The 23892-nt window shown below is 42.9% G+C and overlaps 2 protein-coding genes across 2 annotated transcripts in view; both read right to left on the reverse strand.

Annotated features, from left to right (window-relative positions):
* LOC146975173 (uncharacterized) overlaps nucleotides 1–23892 on the reverse strand; it is a 197031-nt gene that overhangs the window by 56362 nt on the left and 116777 nt on the right. The window lies entirely within an intron of this gene.
* The window catches only part of LOC146975175 (uncharacterized), a 40689-nt gene continuing 21365 nt past the window's right edge, over nucleotides 4569–23892 (reverse strand). Inside the window, exons 4-5 of the mRNA XM_085794562.1 lie at nucleotides 5469–5515; nucleotides 4569–5316 (exon numbers count right to left, since the gene is read on the reverse strand). Of these exons, the coding sequence (XP_085650688.1) occupies nucleotides 4748–5316; nucleotides 5469–5515 (616 nt within the window). The 3' untranslated portion in view covers nucleotides 4569–4747. The remainder of the gene's footprint in view (nucleotides 5317–5468; nucleotides 5516–23892) is intronic.

Raw genomic sequence — 23892 nt, forward strand, 5'->3', positions numbered from 1 at the left:
TAATCATGATCTAGTCTGTCCTGAGCCCACAAAATAAAGTTTGTGAAGTGTCTGTGTAACGGAGCTCCGCGCACCTCCGTTACATCTGCACGGAGCACACGTCAGCTGACAGCTGACAGATGCAGCAATTTCCTCATCACTACCTGAGCCACCAACCGATCCCCCCTCCCTCACGTCCCGATGAGTCTCCTGTATTCTCTGATTTTCCTTTTTCTTTTCTAACCGGCCTGTTTCAGTTATTGCCCGTATACACCCGGTGTCGTTTGTGCGCTCTCTCTCTCTCTCTCTCTCTCTCTCTCTCTCTAACTGCAAAATGGAAACATTGTAATAATTGCTGTGTGATCACAGCTGGACACAGCGATCTATAACAGCCGGTGCGAGGTATAATTGCTCAGAAATCGAGTGTGTTTCATTTTAATAAGTTGTAAGCTTCAGAAACCATTAAACACATATATTTAGGAAAAGTCACGGACTGGAAGACCTGTAGGTTTAATGTAAACAGAGTAATTTACATAAGAAAAACACAAACGGTCTGTGAGACCGTCTTGGCGGTTCTAGTGTTAATCCCTCTGCTCAGCATCTCTGTTAAGACGAATAAACACAAATCGCCGCAGAGCGCGAGCCTGGCACAGAGGTGCGCGCTCTGGCGCATCTGGCCACAGTCGGTTAACGGGACCGAAAGGAAACTGGCTCCGCTCCGCGGCTATTTCGCGTCCAACGTCTATGTTAAGCACATGTTGTTATTGATATTGTAGCGTCAGGGGGTCCTGTAGACTATAGACTATCGCTGCAATAAGGGGATCACCGTGGCCTGTAATGCGAAGGAAGCCTATTCTTGGTGGGCGGACCTAAGTTGCCCTTTGATCAAGTATTGCCCATTTGGTGAGTGTAAGAACATCATTGCCAATGTAATGAATGAACACCAGGTAGTGACTATATAACCAGCTGTGTCACCCTATGTTCGGCTCACCTCTGATGAAGACGCACACCGCATCGAAACTTTAGGTGTTGTGCACCTTTATTAAACCTCTGCATTAGCTATATGGAGTGCTCCAGTGGTTTCTTTTGAGTTTAGTCCTCTGTGAAGTGACCCAATTGTACCTTTCTGTCATTTTAAATCGTGTTTTATATTGTTCACTGATCGCAATAACGCGAGTGTGTGTTTTATTGGAAGCGAGGCTGAATAGTCAGTGGGTTTTTTTTAGGTGCTGCACTACAAGCAAATCTCATATTGTCTCTGTACAAAGATAACAAAGACCTTTTTAAATGTGAAAACAGCGGAGACCTATTCAAGATTTGCGTTTGGGTATAAGGCGAAACATTAGAATTAATTTATTAATGGCCACATTAAGTGAAACTATTAACTTTACCAATTATCCATCTTGTCTGTCCTGCTGCGAGTGCACAACTTCTTTCAGCGGTGACTGACTGTAGCCTATATAAAATGAAATATATAGGCTATAGCCTAATATATAATAAGCTCCTGACGCTCAGCTCCACTGGACTTTCAAAGTAAAGGTGACGCAGCTGTAAATAGGTTAAAATAATGAAACAGCGGCGCTTATATATATTTTATGATTAAACTCTGAACATAACCTGGTCGGGACCAGGCGCATATGTGTCCATGAGTACATTAGTATTTCGTGCGCACGTTATATCTATTTCGTGGGAACGAAATAGTAATTCGTTCCCACGAATTAGGTATTTCGTGGGAACGACTTAATATTTCGTGGCCACAAATTACTATTTCGTGGGAACGACTTGCTATTTCGTGGCCACAAATTATATTTTTTTTATTCCATGATATATCTAGGGCTCCGTAGATAAATATTCATATCAGTGTAAAAACTGTTCAGACTGAAATGTGATTTAGTGACGTTTGATATTTTTAAATAAAGTTGTTCTCACTGACTGTGGCTCCTTGGTCTCATTGACAGTGTGAGGACAGAGGTTATTCAACATGAGGGTTGACACTTTTATTATTAAATGGTTTTATTGGTTCTTAACAAACAGGACACAACAAGTCAGGGTAAACGTCTGTAACCCGGGTGCAGGAAGCAGTTTCCCTTCTTTTCCGTTATCGCGGTATTACGTGAATTCCCGCAGCGTCACCAATCACGTGACGGGACACGGCCAATCAGAGTTGGGTATTAGTAAGCGGAAGCCGACGTAACTTCCGGTTGGTGGTGGGAGGAGAGCCAGTAGAAGTAGGAGGGAAGAGGCAGTTTTAACCCGATTGAGGATAGGGCACACAGGATTAAACAAAACACTACACATGATAGGGAAGCATCCAACAGGAAATTGTGAGCTTTGTGGGGAGGTAGAGTCCGTGGAACATGTATTAATTTGGTGTCCAGCATATGAAGAAGAGAGGAAGAAAATGGAAGAGTCTGTGAGACAAGAAAAGATACACTTCTCCTTAGAGAGTATCCTCAGTGAGGCATCAAATGTATATGGAAAGGTCTTGTCATTTTTAAAAGAGACAGGTTTGGAACATAGGATTTGAGTGTTTTTTTTTTTTTTCTTTTCTTTATTACTAGTATATTTTGTTTCCTGACACTCTCCTGCTCACACTCCAGCTCAGAGGGTGGCGGTAATGCGCCGGTAAGCTGGTTGCCAACCGCCGTTAAACAAAAAAAGAAGAAGAAGAAGAAGAAGAACTTCCGGTTTCTTCCGGTCCAGCCATACGCGTCGGGTTTGTGCTGCAGGTGAGATGAATTGTTTGTATACTGAATTCTCGGCTCAAATTATAGTTTCTGCTCGCTAGTTCATATGACGGTCCTTAACCACATAGGAGTCGACCGCCGCTGGGTCCGCTGCGGGGTTCTGGGGGTTATGGCCGCGCCGTCCGCACCCGAACTGGTGAGTGTTTGATTGTGTGTAGCATGTTAGCGATGCTAGTGCTAAGTGCTATGTGTGTGATGCTGATGTTAGCTTTTCGCTAGCGTTAGCTTTTCGCTAGCGGTTAGCTTTTGAGTGCTGCTAATTATCCAGTGCTGCTAGAGGGTTTGGGTAAATGTAATCATGTTTAAGGTGTTAAGTCATGATATGGATTAATGATGATAATTGTGTATGAATGTATATCATTATGGACAGCTCAGGAAAAGTTGCCTACATTTGTATTCATTTTGATTGATTGTTTGTTTGATGCACTTTACTTATTGGGTATTTTGTATTCATTTATTTATTAATTATTTTGCATTTGATTGACTGTAGTTATTTAAATACTTATTCCACCATGAGTATCAGAGTTAAGTGTGCACATGAGATTTACTATTGCTCTGGCCCTGTTTGTGTAGGCCAGGTGGCAACGGCAATGATGATGATATGATTGATGGCGAGCTACCCAAGAGAACAGTGACCAGCGATCTTCTTCCCCCCCAGTCCACTCTGCTCCTGCCGGGTCAGGGTAGGAGGCTCCTTGGAGTCAGCCAGTACCTGCACCACACCTTCCCCACACACAAACCCCCCCCACCTTCTGCCCCCTATCACACATGCACATCCACTAAACCCCAATCTGGCAACAAGGACTCGGACTTCGAGGATTCAGACTTTGGGGTGGGGCGCTGGCCGCGCGGAATAAAACCGGTGGAACTTCCTTTTGATTTATTTTTTGTAATTGAGTTGGTTATTTATTTTGGTTTACATGCATATTTTCCTTAAGTCATATTTATAGTAACTTTGTGTTTTCATTATTTGTTTTGAAATACATGGTACCTTTTCCTACGCAACTGCCTGTCTCTGTGTGTTTCCTTTACCCCATTCCTCCCTGAGCTGAGCCAACATCTTCTGTGGATCTAGCCTATTACTATCCTGATTATTATCAAATCTGGCCATTTATACATGTTACACGTCTCTCTCAGCCTCTTCACGTTATATGTAGAGGGCGGGAAAAAGAGCCTCTCATTAGTAGGATGTCATACACACACACCTTATTTTTTATTTTCTTCTTTCTCTTTATTTTCATTTATTTCAGTTACATCCTGAGTCAGACTCCCATACAGGTCATTTTGTTGTCATTCCACTTTGTGACCATAGGTGGTGCTGTGATACCAGGTTCAGTGAGAAACTCCTGACTCAAGCCCATCCCATTCCCATACACTAGGAGGCAGAATAAAATGGTGTTTGAGACAGTCAGACACTTTCTTACTGTTCCACAGGTATGTAAAACGTGAGAAACAACTTAAAAATTGTGACTTTTGAGGTCACGTCAATGTATTTAGAATGGTTTGATAACTTTGGTGTATTTGTCAATGCAGCCACAGTATACTCACACTTGTTTGTGTTATTATTTATATGTATTGAAGTTCTATGCATTTATAGTTAAACTCAAGCATTTGCCTGATATTAAGGCTGGTAATTGGCCAGTTGAATGTGAATTGAGATGTTTGACATGTTACATAGGAGGCAGAATAAAATGGTGCTTGACACAGTCGCACACTGCTGAAACCATGTTTATTACTGTTCCACTGTCATTCCTTCATTTTAGCTTGGTGATATTAGGCCTCGTCCTTCATCAGCAGCTGAGTAAAAGTCACCGTAGTTTTTTTTCCTGTAATAATCGACGCTTCCATCTTTAAAGGAAGAGGAAGAAGTTTACAAGAATCACTGAGAAGAGTTTAAAACATCAACTGGTTTAATCCATGAATGTGAAAACGTGAGTGAGAGACAGAGACAGACATGTAGAGACTGAACTGTCTGTTCAACAGTGAGAAGGTTTCTGTGACAGGAGGAGACTCTGATGCACTCAACACAGACTCACTGAGGAACCAGAATTGATCCAGAACCCAGGATAGAGAGGTTGAGTGAAGGTGGTGTTGAAGGTGTAGAGGTGGATCAGTGAGTCAGAGGAGACTCTGTAGAAGGACAGAGAGCCAGCAGGACAGTCCACATACACTGCTACTCTGTTAGAGACAGAGGAGGAGGAGGAGGAGGAGGAGGAGGAGGAGGAGGAGGAGGAGGAGGAGGAGGAGGAGATACATCTCTCTCTGTTATTGTGACAGACACTGTAACGACCATCAGAGCAGACCAGACTCCAGGACTGATCGTTCCATCCAAACCAACAGTCATCACTGTTTCCTTTCCTGCTGATTCCTCTGTAACTCACTGATATAGAAACGTCTCCTCTCCACTCGACCTCCCAGTAGCAGCGACCAGTCAGACCAGTTGAACACAGCAGCTGATGCCAGAAGTCAAATCTGTCTGGATGATCAGGATATGACTGACGCTCCTTCACCCATGTCACCTTCCTGTTGTTGTCAGACAGTTTGATGTTTGTGTCCACTGTGTTTGTGTCGATTGTGAGTGGACAGGAATCTGATGGAGAGAACAAGACACAGCTGCAGTTATTGATCATGTGATCAGTTATTGACAGTTTGATGAAGACTCATGAGGTCAGTGATGTGACAGTGTGAAGATGGTTGAATGTGCTGCTTTGTTTCCATGAATCAAAGTAAAAACAGACTTACACTTCCTCAGACCTGGTGTCAACCATGGGACTCCAGCAGGCTGCACCCTGAAAGGAGGAGGGGGGTCAGAGCAGCACCTTCTCTGTCAGCATGCACACATGGACATTACATGGCTCTCACACACACACTGTTTTATCACTGTGTTCACATGGAGGCTGGTATGTCTGGATGAACACTGAGCACAGAGAAGAAGGAGCTGGAGTCTTTATCTAGTGATGATACAGAGCAGGAGGAGACCAGGAGGAAACACTTCATCATGTCTTTTCTCCATCTGATGTCACTGCAGTGTGAGACACACACTTTCACTCTCTGACTCTCAAGCTGCACAAACACACGTCACAGCAAAGAAGATGAAGACACAACAGGTGGAGCTGACCAGCCCAGATATCCCACAATGCACTCCACAGGCAGGGTTGGGGAGTAACGGATTACATGTAATTAAAATACAAAATATGAGTAACTGTATTCCGTTATAGTTACAGTTTAAATTGATGTATTCTGATTACAGTTACTTTCTTTTTTTAAAAAGGATTACTTGGATTACTTTAGCCTACCGCACACGCAGGTTGCACTGACGGACGCTTGTTGCACTGTGGCGAAGTTATAAGGGAGAGGGACGGACAAAACAGAGTAAACTCGTCGGCCGTCACTGGTGAAGTTGGCTTCATTTTGGTAGTGGCGCTATCGGGATGCCCAGCATATTCCTCTTCAATGTCCGGTCTCTGGTAAACAACATGAATGAACTGCGACAGGATGACGTTTTTACAAGGATCCTGGACTGTGTGTATGTGTTTATGATGAGCTGCATGTTTAACAGCAACGTCAGTCACGCTGTTTCCAAAACCACACCGACTTCAGCAGAGACATAAGTTTACAGTAGCCTAGGCCTAAGTCAAAAAAGTTTTTGTGTCACACTTGCCCTGCTCATCAAGCTGTAACAGACCGACCCGTAGTTTTTGAAGCCCGGACCCGACACGGACCGACACACTATCATTAATTATTACGAGGCGAGGCCGGCCAAAATAAAAAAATAAAAAAGGAGATGACGCCCGAGGCCCAGCCCGGCCTGACGAGTCAGATTTTCGGCACGAACCAGGGTCAAACCAGCGCGTTCGGTCGGGTTGGACCGTCCATCACCTAGCCCAAAAGAACCAGGCAGCCCAGACCAGAGAGCAGAGGAGAGAGACAGCAGAGTAACAGGTGTGTGTGTGTGTGCCTGCTGTGAAAGATAGGCTAATTCTAGGCTGGAAATCTCAGGACACATCAGCTCTGTGAAGCTCAAGCAATATCTGACAGACAGATGAGAATAGGGCAGATGTGGTGGAAGAAGACAGTGTGGCCTGAAAGAGACACATGGTGAAGCAGAGGATGGATAGTTGATACTTGATGGATCTGTGAAATTATGGTCTGTATGCTTCAGATAGCCTACATGCTCCGGTTGTGAGAAATGGGGCTATATGTCCAAAACAGAGGCATATCCCTTCTATTTGCTTGTTTTTATTGTAGGTTTTAAAAGATAATAAGTACATTTTGATTCTGCTCTACTAATGTAGCTTGGTTGTTATTTATATCTATATGAGGGTTTTCTAATCTTATAAAAATTAAATGTTAAACAAGATTGGCAGAGCAGAGGTGCTGTGGTGTCAGATGTCAGTTTGATATGCACTTATGTATGTGGCAAAGAATACAACTACACACACTACACAAGTACTTTGTGTAATTGGGGTTTATTTTGCATGACCTCTGGATGTCTAGACATTGTATGTCTTTCTGCTTGCAAGCTAGACCACCTTGGCACGACAGGGCCCCCCTCTGTACGGGCCCCCCAAAATTTTCTAAAATCGCCCGTGCTTCTACACTCACAAACAAAACCTATTTTAAAAAAACATGTATTTTTTTTTAGGGTATTCTGCATGAGTAGGAGGTTCAGAGGCTGTAGTCTGAACTGTAGAGCAGAGAAAGCTGCTCAGTTTTAATATAGCCTAAGCCCACTAATTCAATGTGTTTGGCGATAAAAAAAAAAACATTTAAATGTGGCTGGATGATCAAAAACAAATTAAACTGTGGTTTGACAAATTCAAACACATGTAGCCTATTAATGCTTTTGTTTAAAGCCACGGTAGCCTACAGTAAGATCATGTGTAAGATCATTCAAAGCAAATTCAGTGTCCCAGTCAAAGGCGATTTTAAAGTAATCCAGAAAGTAATGAAGTTACATTACTTTACTTGAGTAATCTAATTACATTACAGATTACATTTTGGGAGATGTAATCAGTAATCTGTAGGGGAATACATTTTAAATGTAACCCTCCCAACACTGTCCACAGGAAGCTGAAGAATGACGCTGTGAGCAGCATAGACATATAAAGAGTAGACGCCGCATCGAACGCTGGGCCTATTGGCGCTGACGAGCGGTGGGGCCGCCATCTTGGACCGGTCGCCCGCTCCACTCAGTGTATCTGTTTGGTAGGTGCAATTGATAGTTTCACTAGTCTCAGTGCATTTGATCAATAACTTACTGAACATGATCCCGCCTATTACACGGCGTACGAGTGAAATAATTCATTTTAAACATAATTTGGATCAAAATACTACTTTTATCGATTTATAAATGTTATAATTTAGCACATCTGCATATCTGGTCTCTTCTCCGCTGTATTGCTGAGCCTCCTCCCATTTGTTTTCAACAAAGCCTTTTATAATCAATATGGATCGATGGATTATCACATATATGTTACAATGTGTGTTGCTATTTGTGTAGTCTTATTTGTCATAAACAAGATATTATAGGTTTATGGGGCGTGTTTGTGTCGCGGACTACAGGCTCTGATCTGATCAGCAGGTTTGGTTTTCAGCCTCCACTCTCCCTGTAACAGGTTACAAGTCATTTATCTAACATCACTATTAGTCCGAAGCTTTTTACTGAAGGTAAAAATTAAACATACGGTAAATATCCTGCATAGTTTCTCTATTCTGTGCTGCGCTGATCAGAGCGGCGTCCCTAGCAATGGTGTGTTACACTTGACGACCATTCATTATACAGAAATAACCATGTAAACATGTCTATGGAAATAACAGCAGGAAGTGAAGCTAAAGCTGCTACTTTCACCTACAGACTTCATTCCACTTTTAAAACGTTCACAAAACTTTCAAGTATTCACCGTTAATTCAACTTTTTCATATCTTCTACCATTATTGATCAGTACCCTTCAACTGTTCATGATAATTTTTGACAAAATTCCAATTTAACATGGAAGTCAATGGCACGGAATGTTCATAGCTAGAGTGGTGACGTTAGCAGTTAGAGTGACAGAGGGTCTAAAAATCCTCTCGCATTTTTCTCTCTAACTTGTCAGCACGGCCACAGATTACACTCTACACACATAATTTCCGCCATGTTTGTAGACAAGCTCATCCTCGATCTCACAATGTGCTCAAAAAACCAGAGAGACGAACACAATTTAAACTCGGAGCCTCTGAGTGCGGCCAGTTCCCTCTCTTCCTCTCATTGACTCCCATTCAAAAGTAGGCGCTGATTTTCGGAGAAAAGCAGAAATGACCTCCTTATCTTACCTGCGACTGTGAGAAAAGTTTTTGCCCTACAAACATTTAATGCACATCACCACGCTCAGGAAGGTCTTTTGAACCAGCCAGTCTCTACCACACTCTGATAAGAGGTACGGTTCTCTTTTCAGTGGCTGTTGTTCGGGAGCTGCACCAAGCTCAAATTTCACTGCTCTGCTCTGTGTGGTGCAGACACAGAGAGAGAGAGACACACACACACACAGACAGCTAGACAGACACAAACACACAGACACACACATGCACACAGACAGCTAGACAGACACAAACACACAGACACACACATGCACACAAAAAGCTGGCTTCAGATCGGGGGCGCTAGCGAGCCGCAATGGAGTAATGGAGTAAGTCGCACTTTTGTGTGCTCCTACAGAATCTCAATTACAAAGATATATTATTTGACATCTACGCTCGAAAATACAAATTAAATGTGGTAACTGTATAATCAACACTACCCGGCAAAGTCAGTGAAGAAGAACCATCGCCAATGGCAGCAAATCTCCGAAAATACAACTACGAAGCTCGGGCCAACACAAGGCCCCAAACCTCCTCGGCTAAAAGTCCAGATAAATCCGCCTTGACCCCACCTGTACCTGAAGTAAGTACAAGCATGAACACCGCAACAATCAAAGCTGACATCCTCTCCTCATTGAGAAAAGAAATATCGTCAGTTATCAGAGAAGAATTGAAGAGTGCGCTGGCGAAGGATTTTGAATCGCTGAAGAAAGAAATGATTGATGTGAAAACCGAGATAGCTAACAACACAGCAGCTATCCGCACAGAGGTTGAGCAGGCGCAAGCTAATGTGAAGGCTGTCGAGGATGAATTGTCAGCGTGGTCGGATGAAGTTGTATCGGTGCAAACTACGGTATCGGACCTCAAGAAGCAAGTCGAAGATTTAAAAGAAAAATGTGAGGACATGGAGGGCAGGATGAGGAGGGGAAACATTCGCATCACGGGAGTGACTGAAGAACCGGGGTCGAGCTCTCCCACCGCGGTCTCCAAACTACCTCAAAGAGGTGTTACACCTGGACAGAGAGGTACTAATCCAACGCTCACACCGCAGCCTGGCACAGAGGAGACCCGGAGACAAGCCCCGTGTAATTATTGCGAAGCTACACAACGAGGGAGATGCCTTGGATATTCTGAGGAAAGCTAGAGACCGAGGCGGCCAACTCAACTACAAGGGAAACCCGATCGCTATATTCCCGGACTACACCGCGAATGTCGCCAGAGCCCGAGCAGCGTTTACACCCACCAGGAAGATGCTTCAGGGGAAACCTGGGGTCCGCTACGGCCTGCTGTATCCGGCCAGGCTCCGCATCACCAACAACAACGATGAGCGGGAGTTCGTGGATGCTACTAAGGCAATGGACTATATAAAGAAACACATCCTTCCAGCTGATGGACCGGAGCACTAAGCGACAGTATCCCTTACTGTCATCAGGTTTGAAAAAAAAAAAAAAAGAGTCTGATACGCTAAATCCGCGACCTATATGGCAATATGATTATGAATATGCGATCTATTAAGCCAGCTGTTTGAATGAGGGATTGTTACCTGCACATTGTGTAACGAGCAAGTGAGAGATTATCAGCATACTCAAAAGTACATGGTTGCCTGCCGTTTTGGCTAAAGTAATTTACTACAGTTACATTTTAAAGACCGGGTAAACCAAATTCAGTATTTTTCTTCTTATCATATTAGGCCTTAAATGTGTCCCTCAAAACATGTAAAAAATATTTTTCCCATTCATCATTTCCTTGAGGAGCTAGGCCTCAGAGACTGTTCTGTGTGCAGGTTTAGAATGGGCGGGCTTAAATCGATGACCGCTTTACGTAAAGCGGTCATACTTACATAAACCCGCCCCCTGCTCTGCTCTACGTATAAATACATTCAGCCAACTGACTTCAGAGGTTTTCCGTCCCACTTGCTCTTCATTCTAGCTGAAACACGTGCAACAGCCAGCTAACTAAACGTAGCTCATGTTCACACACAGGGGAGACCACTACTGTTCCTTCATATAAGGAGTTTACAGCGCTAACGTTAAGGTATTCACACCGTGATAAACAGCCGTCACCGCTGGGAGAGAGGCTGACTCCCCCGGTCACACACCCCTCGCAACGTTACACACGACACACAGCAGCAGCAGCAGCAGCAGCAGCAGCTACAACACCGTCTTTTGACCAGAGTCTCCCTCATTAACACACTGTCCGACCAAACAGCCTCCTCTCCCCCCAAACAACCAGACACACGGGAGACCAGACCAGCCATACTGTACAATCACGGACAGAAAACACCGTAAAAAAAAAAAAAAAACTCTGCCGTGGTCTCAGTCCACCACACGTCCGAGCGGACACACAGCTGATCAAACCATTTCTTACCTTCACTCTGGTGTCTAAAACAGGCAGCAGCATCAGTCATCCAGTTTATTAATCCACCGATCGATATTATTCCCGTTTTGATCGTTAGTCGCGGTCTGCCCGTTTCCTCCGTTTGCATTGTGTGAAAGAGAAAAAAAAGTTTTTAGCCGTGGTAGCAGCCGTAGCCTCCCGGTGTTGTGGCCCAACTGGTTTCTAAGTTAACTGGTTACGGTGCTGAACAGCTGCAGATGTTTTGCGCTCCCTCAGCAGATTCGTCACAAATTCACAAACATACACAACATATTACCAGCGAGTTTCAAGCCACAATTCACATCTACCGCGGCGAATATGCTGCTGTGTGTGAGCACTAACAGTTACGTACCAGCCACATGGAAAAAAAAAATAAAGTGGAGAAAAAATAATCTTCACATAGGCTATTCGCGTGGGTCGGGACTCGATCTCGCTTCAGCAAAACCAATTACACCACTAACCACGTGTCTACCTCTGTGAGCCACTCAAGCTCACAGGTGCCAGCCGCTTCACTGGATATCAGTCAATTACGTCACTACAGGTAACGTTTTGACTCGAGCTGATCTCAAACAACTGGTTACCATCGGTTTGCCTTTGAAATACACGGACAATGCCTCGGTGTTTATTGTTCTCTTTCCTCCAGTCTAATCAACATATTCAGCGCTACACTTCTCTCCGCACAACACTACACACCACAACAAAGCCTGTCGTGTTGAGAAAGTGATGAACTAGCTCGGAAATACTGTCAAAATACGCTAAACAATATGTAAACAAAAGCGAAACACTTGAGCCACTGCATGTGTACATGGGTGAAAAACGTACGACTTGCATTTAATCACATTACTGTATTGCGAATGTTTTGTGTACTTACATTTCTTTACACTTCTCTACAGATCTTATTAAACGCAAAGCGTATTTATTGGCGTGCATTAAAAGAAATGTCCATTTAAAGTCGCCGTGGTTCGAGGAAGAGGTGAAGTTAACCTGTTTCTGGCTGCGGTGAATATGATGCGTTCAAGGGAACAGGGCAGCGTCGGACGTGAGTCGATTGTTTGGAAATTATTAGAATGGTCTCAATCAATCAATCAATTTGTTTATTTTGGGCATGTCAATTTAAATCATCATCGTCACACTTCATCTTAGTTCAAATAATACATTCTATAAATAAATTTCAAACAATCGACTCACGTCCGACGCTGCCCTGTTCCCTTGAACGCATCATAGCCACAAGGCAGAAACAGGTAGACTCAGGTAACATCTCTTCCTCGAACCACGGCGACTTGAAGTGAACATTTCTTTTAATGCACGCCAATAAATACGTTTTGCGTTTTATAAGATCTGTAGAGAAGTGTAAAGAAATGTAAGTACACAAAACATTCGCAATACAGTAATGTGATTAAATGCAAGTCGTACTTTTCAACCATGTACACATGCAGTGGCTCAAGTGTTTCGCTTTTGTTTACATATTGTTTAGCGTATTTTGACAGTATTTCCGAGCTAGTTCATCACTTTCTCAACACGACAGGCTTTGTCATAGTGTGTAGCAGAGGAGGCTGGTCCATTGAGGCAGAGGAGGTTGGTCCTCCTCTATTTTTGAGAGGCAAAAGGAAAATTTATTTTTTATTTAAGAAAGAGTAACTGGTTGAAATAAATCATTACCAAATCTCAGTATAATTTATAAAATATTATATATGTATTTTATCATAAAAAAAAGTTTGTTTTTTGGAAGAAAATCCACTTAAAACGGCTCAACTGCGCCGCCAGCAGGCTCAGGAGACAGAGCAGGCTGTGTGAGGAGCAGGGAGCAGGAAGGTGGGGGCTCTACGGAGGTGGCAAGATTTTTACTTCCCTAACTGGCCTCGGGGCGGGATCTTCTTCCATTGACTCAATGCATTTAGGATGTCTTCATCCTGACCTGTGATTGGCTAAGACACGTAAAATGACGTCATGACGGAGGAGGCTCTTCTGTACCAATCAGCAATCAGAACACAAGATTGACAGCAGGTTGGTCCAATAACAGTTCCCAAATTTCATTCTCACATTTATACAGCTGTAAACAGGAAATACCGCTATGTATTTTACAGCTTTCACTACCAGCTATGCTCGGACAAGAAATATGGAGTTTTCAGCGATATTGGAATCGGTTGGAGGACATAATGTTAGCGGCACGACCGGGACACAATACGGAGCAGCAACGAAGTTGTTTTGTTGTGATATGCTGCTGTCGTGTAGTTACTCTGACAGCTGCATTCGCGTTGACTGTCACAACGGTAACCTGGGGTCGAGGCGCGGAAGGAGAAGATATTTAGCGGCACAACAGCGGGACATAATACGGAACAGCAACGCACTTTGTCTTGGGCGAGTGTACTAATGAGTGTTGTGTGATGTGCTGTGCTGTCCTGCAGTCTTTGTAAACTGCTGCGGTAGCGTAGTGGGTAGAGCAGATGGCTGGCATGCCGGTGACTGTCCGACGGTCCGAGCCCCACTAATTACCGTATTTTCCGGACTATATGTCGCACCTGAGTATTAGTCGCATCTGCCTAAAAATACGTCATGAAGAGGAAAAGAACATATATAAGTCGCACCGGTTTATAAGTCGCATTTATTTTTCAAACATTTAATTAATAGCCGGGTGTCATATAATGACCAGGCTTTGTTTACACAAAGTCACTGCTCCTCTCATGGTCCTGATGTCAAAGTCACTGCTCCTCTCATGGTCCTGATGTCAAAGTCACTGCTCCTCTCATGGTCCTGATGTCAAAGTCACTGCTCCTCTCATGGTCCTGATGTCAAAGTCACTCTGCCTTGTGGCTTTACAAATTCTAAAGAAAAGGTGAGTACTTAATAGTTCAATTATTTTTTTCCTCAGTGTTTTTTCCAATTACTATGAAACTGACAAAGTTTGATTTCTGCTCACTCTGCACCTCTGATGTTGTCAACAGGATCTCTGCTCCTCTCATGGTCCTGATGTCAAAGTCACTCACCTCCACTCATGGTCCTGATGTCAACAGACTTTTATCATTTAATAAAATGTTTTTTTTAAAGAAGTCTTGTACGTCATTGTTTTATTACTCAAATTAAATCGAATATAAGAAAGTAGAGATAGGTAGTTGACTAAAATAACATGACACCGTGGACTGGTTTTCCTCCTGTCCTCCCCAATTTTTTCAGTCACCAGCCGCCACTGGTGTGTAGTGTTGTGCGGAGAGAAGTATAGCGCTGAATATGTTGATTAGACTGGAGGAAAAAGAACAATAAACACAGAGGCATTGTCCGTGTATTTCAAAGGCAAACCGATGGTAACCTGTTGTTTGAGATCAGCTCGAGTCAAAACGTTACCTGTAGTGACGTAATTGACTGATATGCAGTGAAACGGCTGGCACCTGTGAGCTTGAGTGGCTCACAGAGGTAGACAGGTGGTTAGTGGTGTAATTGGTTTTGCTGAAGCGAGATCGAGTCCCGACCCACGCGAATATGTGAAGATTATTTTTTCTCCACTTTATTTTTTTTTCCCATGTGGCTGGTACGTAACTGTTAGTGCTCACACACAGTAGCATATTCGCCGCGGTAGATGTGAATTGTGGCTTGAAACTCGCTGGTAATATGTTGTGTATGTTTGTGAATTTGTGACGAATCTGCTGAGGGAGCGCAAAACATCTGCAGCTGTTCAGTACGGTAACCAGTTAACTTAAAAACCAGTAGGGCCACAACACCGGCTCCACTGTGTTGTTTCCCCCGGTCTGTTTCTGATCCTCCACCGTGTTGTTTCCCCCAGTCTCCTCCCACCGGGACACGGCTGCTGCTCAGCTCGGACGCGGTGTGTCACGGCGCCGGGCGGTCTGGACCGGGTCTGAACTCGGTACCAGGTCCAGAGATGATTCACTGTCTCTGCTACTGCTTCTCCTGTCAGGACACTTGAAGCTAAAGCTAAGCTAAAGCTAAGCTAACGTTAGCTAAAAACTTTATTTATTTTTTTCACACAATGCAAATGGATGCAACATGCTGACCGGTAACGAGATGTAAACAGAGCAGCATGGTGGATTATAACCTGTTGCAGCTGGATGAAGCTGCTGCTGCTGCTGCTGCTGCTGGGACTGTTTTAGACATCAAGAGTGAAGGTAAGAAATATTTCCTTTAGGTTTATCAGCTGTGTCAGTGCTGAGGACTGGGGTGTGTAGTGGAGTGTGTTTGAGGTCACTTTCCCGTCTTTATTTCATGACGACGTGTACATGTGTAGGTTGTGTATCAGCGATGTTCAACAAGTGAAGTCCAGCTCTGCTGCCATGGGGCGTGGTTTCTTTGCCTGCAGCACGACCATATCGTGACACGCCCCCACCGTTCTGAACCAGAGAAAACTGCTCATTTATTGACAACTTTGATGCAGAATTTTATATACTTAACGACTTTTTTAGTCCTCCAAATTTGACAGAGTGGTTAATAATATGTTTTCCTGTGGTATTATAAACTTAAAACACATATTTATTCTTGGTTTACCCGGTCTTTAAATTTAAGTTATTGAGTTTAAGATGTCTTTATTTTATATGAGGTTCTGGGGCAGCTCGATGTGCACATCTACTGACTGAATATAGTTTGGCTTCTGCCCAAACCAAAGCGAACTCTGACTGTTCGCACAGCTGCAAGTTCGAGATGCAGCCTGAAACTGTGCCCCACAGGACCAACCGGACACCTATGTCAGCCGTGTTTTTGGTAGGGCCCGACCGATATGGATTTTTTGGGGCCGATGCCGATTACGATTATTAGGGGGGAAAAAACCTGATAACCGATTAATCGGCCGATTATTATTAGGGATGTCCCGATACCACTTTTTCACTTCCGATATTACAGCCTTCAATATCGGCCCGATACCGATATTGATCCAATATTAGGGGTGGTGAAAAAAAACGATTTATATTTTTCAAATTCTAATACAAAGGAGAGTACTCCTGTTGCTGACTGACAGGCTGCCGCTGTCATGTTCTTCTATGGGACAGACAGTTTTGAACTGTAAAATATTAAAAAATAAACCTTATTTACAACTGTTATTGAATTACTGTATGTAGCCTACATCAATGTCAAACAAAAGGCAAAATCTTCTTGCTTCAAGGTTTTATTTGTCACTCCAAATTGAAGATTATAGCCTGCCCTACAGTAAAAATGGCATACATAAAATAAAAAGAGAGTAAAGCAATATATTAAGCAGCAATATTTAAGCATCAAAGATGTTTAATCAAACCCACATAGTTTGAAACAACGTTCAAAACACACAGCCAGTGTCACAACTAAGCATAAAGCCCGCTAGCTTAATGCTAACGTATAATGTAAAACGCCATAGACGGGCTAACAGAAATTAGCATTGATCATTTAATTCTGGCTTTAGCTCTGTTAACACGGCACAACATGTGGACCAGCTGGTCTTTGACCACCGCCCCGTCAGTAGTTAATTAGAACTGTACATTTAGAGCAATATAGCGCATTTACCGTTTACCGTGGATGAATCGCACACACGCTGTTGTTGTTGTGATCATGTGATCTCTGCATGCTGGAGCCGGCTGCTCTTCTTCTCTGGCAGGCGGCGCACCAACATTAAGGTGCATTACCGCCACCTACTGTGTTGGAGTGTGAACGAGAGTCACCTATTCATATGGGACAGAAGTGCTGGAGCGGAATAATGAACTGCTTTTATCGGAGCGTTTATATCAGAGATTTTAGATGCAGTCCGATATAATCCGATATTCGTTTTTTGGGCTGATATCGGACATAAATCCGATATCAATATCAATATCCACTCTTTTTATAAGGAGTTGTACAAATCAACACTGAACTTTGACTCAGAGAAATGTAAGCAATTTCTGAGTAATCTGGATTTGCCTACGTTAGAGGAGCGGGAAACAACAGATCTGGGTCGTCCCATATCCTTAAAGGAGCTGGAGACTGCGCTTAAGATGACAAATAAAGGGAAATCGCCGGGCCCGGACGGCATACTGCCAGAGCTCTTGCTACACTTCTGGGACATTTTGGGGCCAGTTTTGTTGGGGTCGATTCAGTCAGCTGTTGAAAAAGGCTCTTTCCCGGCTCATACCAACGCTGCCCTGATTTCACTAATTCCTAAAAAAGGAAAAGATAAAACTGATTGCTCCAATTATAGACCGATTCCGTTAATTGATTCAGACAAGAAGCTGTATTCTAAGGTGTTGGCATTACGTTTGGGGAAATACATGGACAAACTAATTCATAAGGATCAGGCTGGCTTCATGAAAGGGCGTCTAGCAGCAGACAATATCCCACGCCTAATACATGTAATTCACGAAACTAAACAAATAAAGACCCCATGCGCAATACTGTCACTCGACGCCGAAAAGGCCTTTGACAGACTCGAGTGGCAGTATCTGTGGGCGGTCATGGAGAGATTTGGCCTGGGGAAAGGGTTTGTCGACATGGTTCGTGTTCTATATGCTAACCCCACCGCCATGGTGTCCACGAACGGCTTACACTCGAGCCATTTTCCCATCTTTCGTGGGACGCGACACGGATGCGGCCTCTCGCTTACCGTACTTATCTACACGTACTTATCTACTTGTCAGATATCGAAAAGTCAATACCCTCTCTGTTAGCCACTTTTGAAGAGTTTAAAATGTTGTCTGGCTACAAGATCAACTGGACAAAGTCAGCGCTGATGCCCCTAAATGAAACCGCAAAAGCAGTAGTTTTGTCTTATGATATTCCCATTAAAACAGAGATCACATACTTAGGCATCCTGATCCAGCCTTCATTGCACAGTATAGTAAAAACTAACTATGATAACATATTTAAAGAGGTGGAGCGTGACATAGCGGTATGGACTAAATTACCTGCTTCACTGCAAAAAAGGATTGCCTCCATCAAAATGAATGTGTTGCCTCGCCTCAATTTTGTTAGCATGATGATTCCACTCCCTCCTCCGGCGGGATATTGGAAAAGAGTTGACTCCCTGCTACGGAAATATATCTGGAATAGTGGTCATCCCAAAATTAAACTCTCCACCTTACAGCTATCGAAACAAGAGGGTGGGCTGGCCTTCCCAAATTTTATGAGGTACCATCAGGCCTTTCAGCTACGCCCACTTAAGACATGGCTCGACCGTTACTCCCAGGTAGCCTGGAGAGATATAGAAGATGCACTAGTACTTCCATACAAACTTGAAGGGATCTTATTTTCCGGACTAACTATCAACCAATGCATGCTACACTTCGGGCCTGTTATTACAAACTCGATAAGAAATTTTAAGGCGGTTGAGAAGAGTTTGGGGGGGAATTGGAAATGGCATGTAAATACTCCACTGTGGGGGAATAAGAATATTATCTCAGGGAATAAGCCGTTTGAGTCAGCTGCATGGTCCTCAACAGTGTTGGATAGTAACGCGTTATTAGTAACGCCGTTACTTTTTTCAGTAACTAATAACGTAACGCGTTGTTTTTTTTAAAATCAGTAACTCCGTTACCGTTACCAGACGCTGCGTTACTCCGTTCCTTTCCGTTCCTTTTGGCAAGGTTTTACAGCGGCACACAGTTCCCATAACATTTTTGCGATCAATAAAGTTTCATTGAATTGAAAGACAGAGCACACTGACACTGTGAGACTGTGAAAAACAAAGCACTCGGTGCCCTCTAGCGTCCCACACGTAATCAAACACGCTCCATGAAGAGGACTGGACAGGTCAGAGCACGGCATGACGGCGAGCGAAGGTAACTTTGCTAACGCAGCATCCGAGACCGAAGCTGTGTGTCAGTTCAGGCTGCAGCCCCTGAACTGGGGCACAGCTCCAGAGTCACAGCGAGACACACCAGCACCCACTCCACCCGAGCAGCAGCGGTTAGAGTCCGACAGACGGACTCCAATTATGACACCTGAAACGGTAAACACAGCTGATCGATTGGAAAAAATTACCGCTTGAGTGAATTTACTTTCCGTCACAGAAAACAGGTTCTTGAATGTAGCTCGGTCAAGACGTATCCTCAAGATTTTTTTGCACTTCTGTTAGGTCAAAGCTGCTGTATTTGCTCATCATGCATGATGATGATGGTAACATTTTACAGATAAAAACAGATGTTTTTTCATCAGCATCAGTACAGAACTGAAATGAGGTTAGAGGGGAATTCAATCAACCTTTATTTAATGGGAGCATTGGAAAAAAACGTTTTAAAGTAACGAAAAAAGTTACTTTCTTAGTAACGCATTACTTTTTGGTTTAAGTAACTGAGTTACTAACTGAGTTACTTTTTTAATGGAGTAACTAGTAACTGTAACTAGTTACTATTTTTCAGTAACTAGCACAACACTGGTCCTCAAAGGGAGTGTACAATCTTGGAGATGTTTTTGATCCAGGGAGTATGTGCAGCTTCCAGACTTTGTGTTCTCTTTTTAATCTGCCAACATCATCCCATTTTTTGTACCTCCGACTGTGGTCAGCTCTCCGTGCCTATGGTGTGCAGACGAACTCTAAGCTACAGACACATCCTGTTGTAGGCTGGCTATCCACAACGAACACCAGAGGACTCGTATCAGTTGTGTACTCACGACTTCAAACACATACACAGAAAGAGCTACCCTTGGCCAAGGCATGGTCCAGAGACTTGGCTGTTGCAGAAGAGGACATAAACTGGGAAAGTGTCTGGAAGAACACACTTCACTCGTCCAAGAACCCTAATCACCAGCTGATTCATTATAAGCTGTGTCAGAAAGCCTATCTGACGCCACTTGTGAGATTTCATATGAAGCTGTCAACCAGCCCAAACTGTGGCCTGTGCTCCTTAAATACACCAGGAACATTTAAACACATGGTATGGGACTGCCCAGAGGTCTATGGCTTTTGGAGGAAGGTAACAGTGACTTTGTCTAATATTTATTAACCTTTATTTAACCAGGAATAATCCCATTGAGATTCAGAATCTCTTTTGCAAGGGGGTCCTGGCCAAGAAAGCAGCACAGTACATCCACATTTAGACAACATCAACAAAACAAACATAAAAACAGCTAAAACAATAAAACAATAATATATGATTGATAAACCTGTACCTCTGGAGCCGACTATCCTCTTGCTCAATGATGATTCACAGTTGGGGCTGAATGAGAAACAACGCAAAATTTGGCTGGCTGGTTTGACGGCTGCCAAAAAGCTAATAGTACAACGTTGGCTACCTCCTCACAACCTACATGCTACACACACACACAAATGGACACACACTAACTACCACACACACATCTATCTATCTATCTATCTATCTATCTATCTATCTATCTATCTATCTATCTATCTATCTATCTATCTATCTATCTATCTATCTATCTATCTATCTATCTATCTATCTCCTACCTCCTACTCTATTTCTTTCTTTCTTTCAAACGCTCTGTCTCTTTTTTCTCTCTTTTTCTTTCTTTCTTTCTGTCTTTCTTTCTTCTACCCCTTCATCTGTATTTTAACTTCTTTCTTTATTAGGGTCCGGGCAGCTAAGCTGCCGGGACACTATTGTATTCCTAGGAATTCTTCTTCTTCTTCTTCTTTCTTTCTTTCTTCTTCCAAGGAAGTCATACTTCCCATGGGCGAAAACTCACCAAACTTTGCACAAAGGTTCAGTCCCATGCCAGATTCACTCAACTCCAAGGACAATAAGCGTTTAAATTTAAAAACTTTAAAAATTCCTACCAAACCAACAGTAGATGCTACAGTGTTGAAACTTCACCACAATGTAGCCTCAATACTGCTGAAACTTTTGTCCACTTAAACTTATTACAAATTATGAAGTCCATCACTCTGTTTTTTTCAATAACTGTAAAACTTTTAAAATGTATCTCCTCCCACAATTTTTGCTCAATTGACACCAAACTTGCTACAGAGCATCTCCAGACCGTCCTCCACAAAACTTGTTTCTCAGATTTTTGATTAATCAAAAATTGCGCCAACAGTGCATGAAAACGTTTGACTGTAAACACTACTGTAAACATATACCATCAAATTCTTGATAAATACATTTTCAATCTTCCTGAAAAAAAATGACAATATTCTGGAGTCATGGTTGATGAAGTTTGGCAAATATCAGAATTTTATCTCAAAAACTGAATTTTTGAGAACATTTTGAATTCTGCTGTGAGAGTGGAATTTATAAACATCATATTTTCTCTTATGAAGCAAAACACTTATCATTAAAAACAAATCACCAACATTTCCATGCTGTCAAAATGCAATTTACGTATTATCAGATTTTTGTTTAGATGACTGAATTTCTGAAATTTCTCAGTGTGATAGACAATGGTCTTTGGTTCCCGAGGTTGTGGGTTCAATGCTCAACTAATGCAAATTGGACATTATAAGGTCTGTCTTGTCTTCCTATTCTCCTGTTTGTTGCTCAGAATTGCCTAAATTTGCCCAAAAGTAGCCCGGACCCGACCCATCGCTGCGCAGCAGCTATAATTTCTTCTTTGTTTCTACCCCATTTCTTTCTTTCTTTCTTTCTTTCTTTCTTTCTTTCTTTCTTTCTTTCTTTCGCTCATAGAAAGACATTCATCTCTCAGTCTTCAACTTTTATATTTTAGCTTTAGCCTTTTTCAACATTGCCTAAGCAGTTTATTCAGCTAACTCAGCATTGTTTTAACAATTTCTTCAGCTCTTTCAGCAAGGGGGAAGAGGAGGAGGAGGAGGAGGAGGGTTGTTGTTGTGCGGCCGCTTTGAGGAGACGAGCGAATGTTTTAAATTATTATTTCCCGTTCATTCGTCCTGAGCGGTGGCCGCTGCTCTCTCTTCACTGGCGCTGATTTTTAAACGCCGCCGTCAACACACGAGTGGACTCGTCCACAGCATTAACTGAGAGAGGAGTGCAGTGCAGGCGCAGGGGCGGAAGCGCGCATGTGTGTTTTTCAGAATAAAACACCAATAGACAAAAAAATTATCGTTTTTCTTTACAGTGTTTTTATGATCGTGAGAAGCCAAAATCGTAATCACGATCAAAATTTGATTAATCGTCCAGCCCTACTGCTCAGGCATACTTTCACCTAGAGACTCAGGGGTAGACAATAAGGGAAAGCTTTTGAAGATCACTGGCCCCACCATTCTAACCACTGGCCCAGGACAATAGGTATCGATCCCCATATTAACGAAAAACAACATATCCCAGCCAATTCCTGCGGTCTCGCCATCGAGGCTGGAACTTTCTGATACCATTACTAGTCAATTTCCAACATTCTTGATACTTATTCAATACCACGATCTTGTAGTTTCTTGAGATTTTGGGGGATTATTTTGTTATATGTATTTTAGTGATTATGTATGAGTTGGTATATTTGTGTTTAATTTTTGTATGTTGTTATTTATTTGAGTCTGATGTAAAGGATTTATATCCTGTATCAGATATTTTTCATTCAATTTTATTAAAGAAGGTCAAAAAAAGTGCTTTTAAATTCATCAGGCTACTTTATTTAATTAATAAATAACTGTTTCACATATTTAGCCTCCACTGTGGTTTAACAATGAAGTAAAAACAGAGTTAAAATGGTAAATATGCCTCAACACAAACATGAAGTTATGTAGTCATTACTTTTATCCTCCAAGTAGTTCAGTGATATAACTGTTGTTCTCATTCATTCACGTTTAGGCTGTTTCCACAGATTGGTGCAAAACTGACTCATTGTTTCATTTTCAGCTCAGTTTTGCGTTTACACACGTTTTTTTGTTGTTGTTATTATGGTCTAAATGTCACGTGACGTGCCACCGCTGTGGCGCACACCGAACAGCTGGCGCCCCAGCGCGAGCTCTGGCCCGTGTGTAACGTTCGCGTCGGTCCCGACAGGACTCGACCCGACGCGCTGAGGAGGAGGGAAGTTTCATGGTTAAGAAAAAGGTTTTTATGGGTTCTTGTGACGACCTTCTATCAGCAGCAGTGAGTGAGCGGCAGCTGCAGCTGCTTGCAGGTGGTGCTGACGTGCCAGGGCACAGCGCTGGCTGCGCACAGAAAGTAGATGTCTCTGTCGTTGATCGGGTCGGGATCTCTTAGCACTAATTACCGAGACGATTTGACAGTTATCATTTCAAACCACAGGGATTTAATGTGAAATTAGATTTATTTATTTACTTGTTATATTTTTTTCAAGGCATTATTTTCACTGGCCCCACCGGGCCAGTGTTTGGAGCGTTCTGGTGGCCCTGACGGTTTGAAAAGTACGTCCGGGCCACCGGGCCATTTATATTGTCGACCCCTGACTCCATTTAAACTTTAAACAGTAGACACAAGTCTTGTGTATTGTCGTATTACTCCACGTTTTGATAGGTCATATAGTTTTTGATCAATCCCTGATCAATGACCATGATCATTTTTGGAGAAATTATGAGATTTTAGAACACGGCTCTCTTGAATACTCGATTCTGATTGGTCATCACCAATATTCTGCAGTGTTTATTTCTCGATAGACCACCGCCGAGCGGACC

Source organism: Trachurus japonicus, chromosome 13, assembly GCF_045865225.1.
Source record: "Trachurus japonicus isolate A0001 chromosome 13, Traja_1.0".
NCBI classification, from domain to species: domain Eukaryota; kingdom Metazoa; phylum Chordata; class Actinopteri; order Carangiformes; family Carangidae; genus Trachurus; species Trachurus japonicus.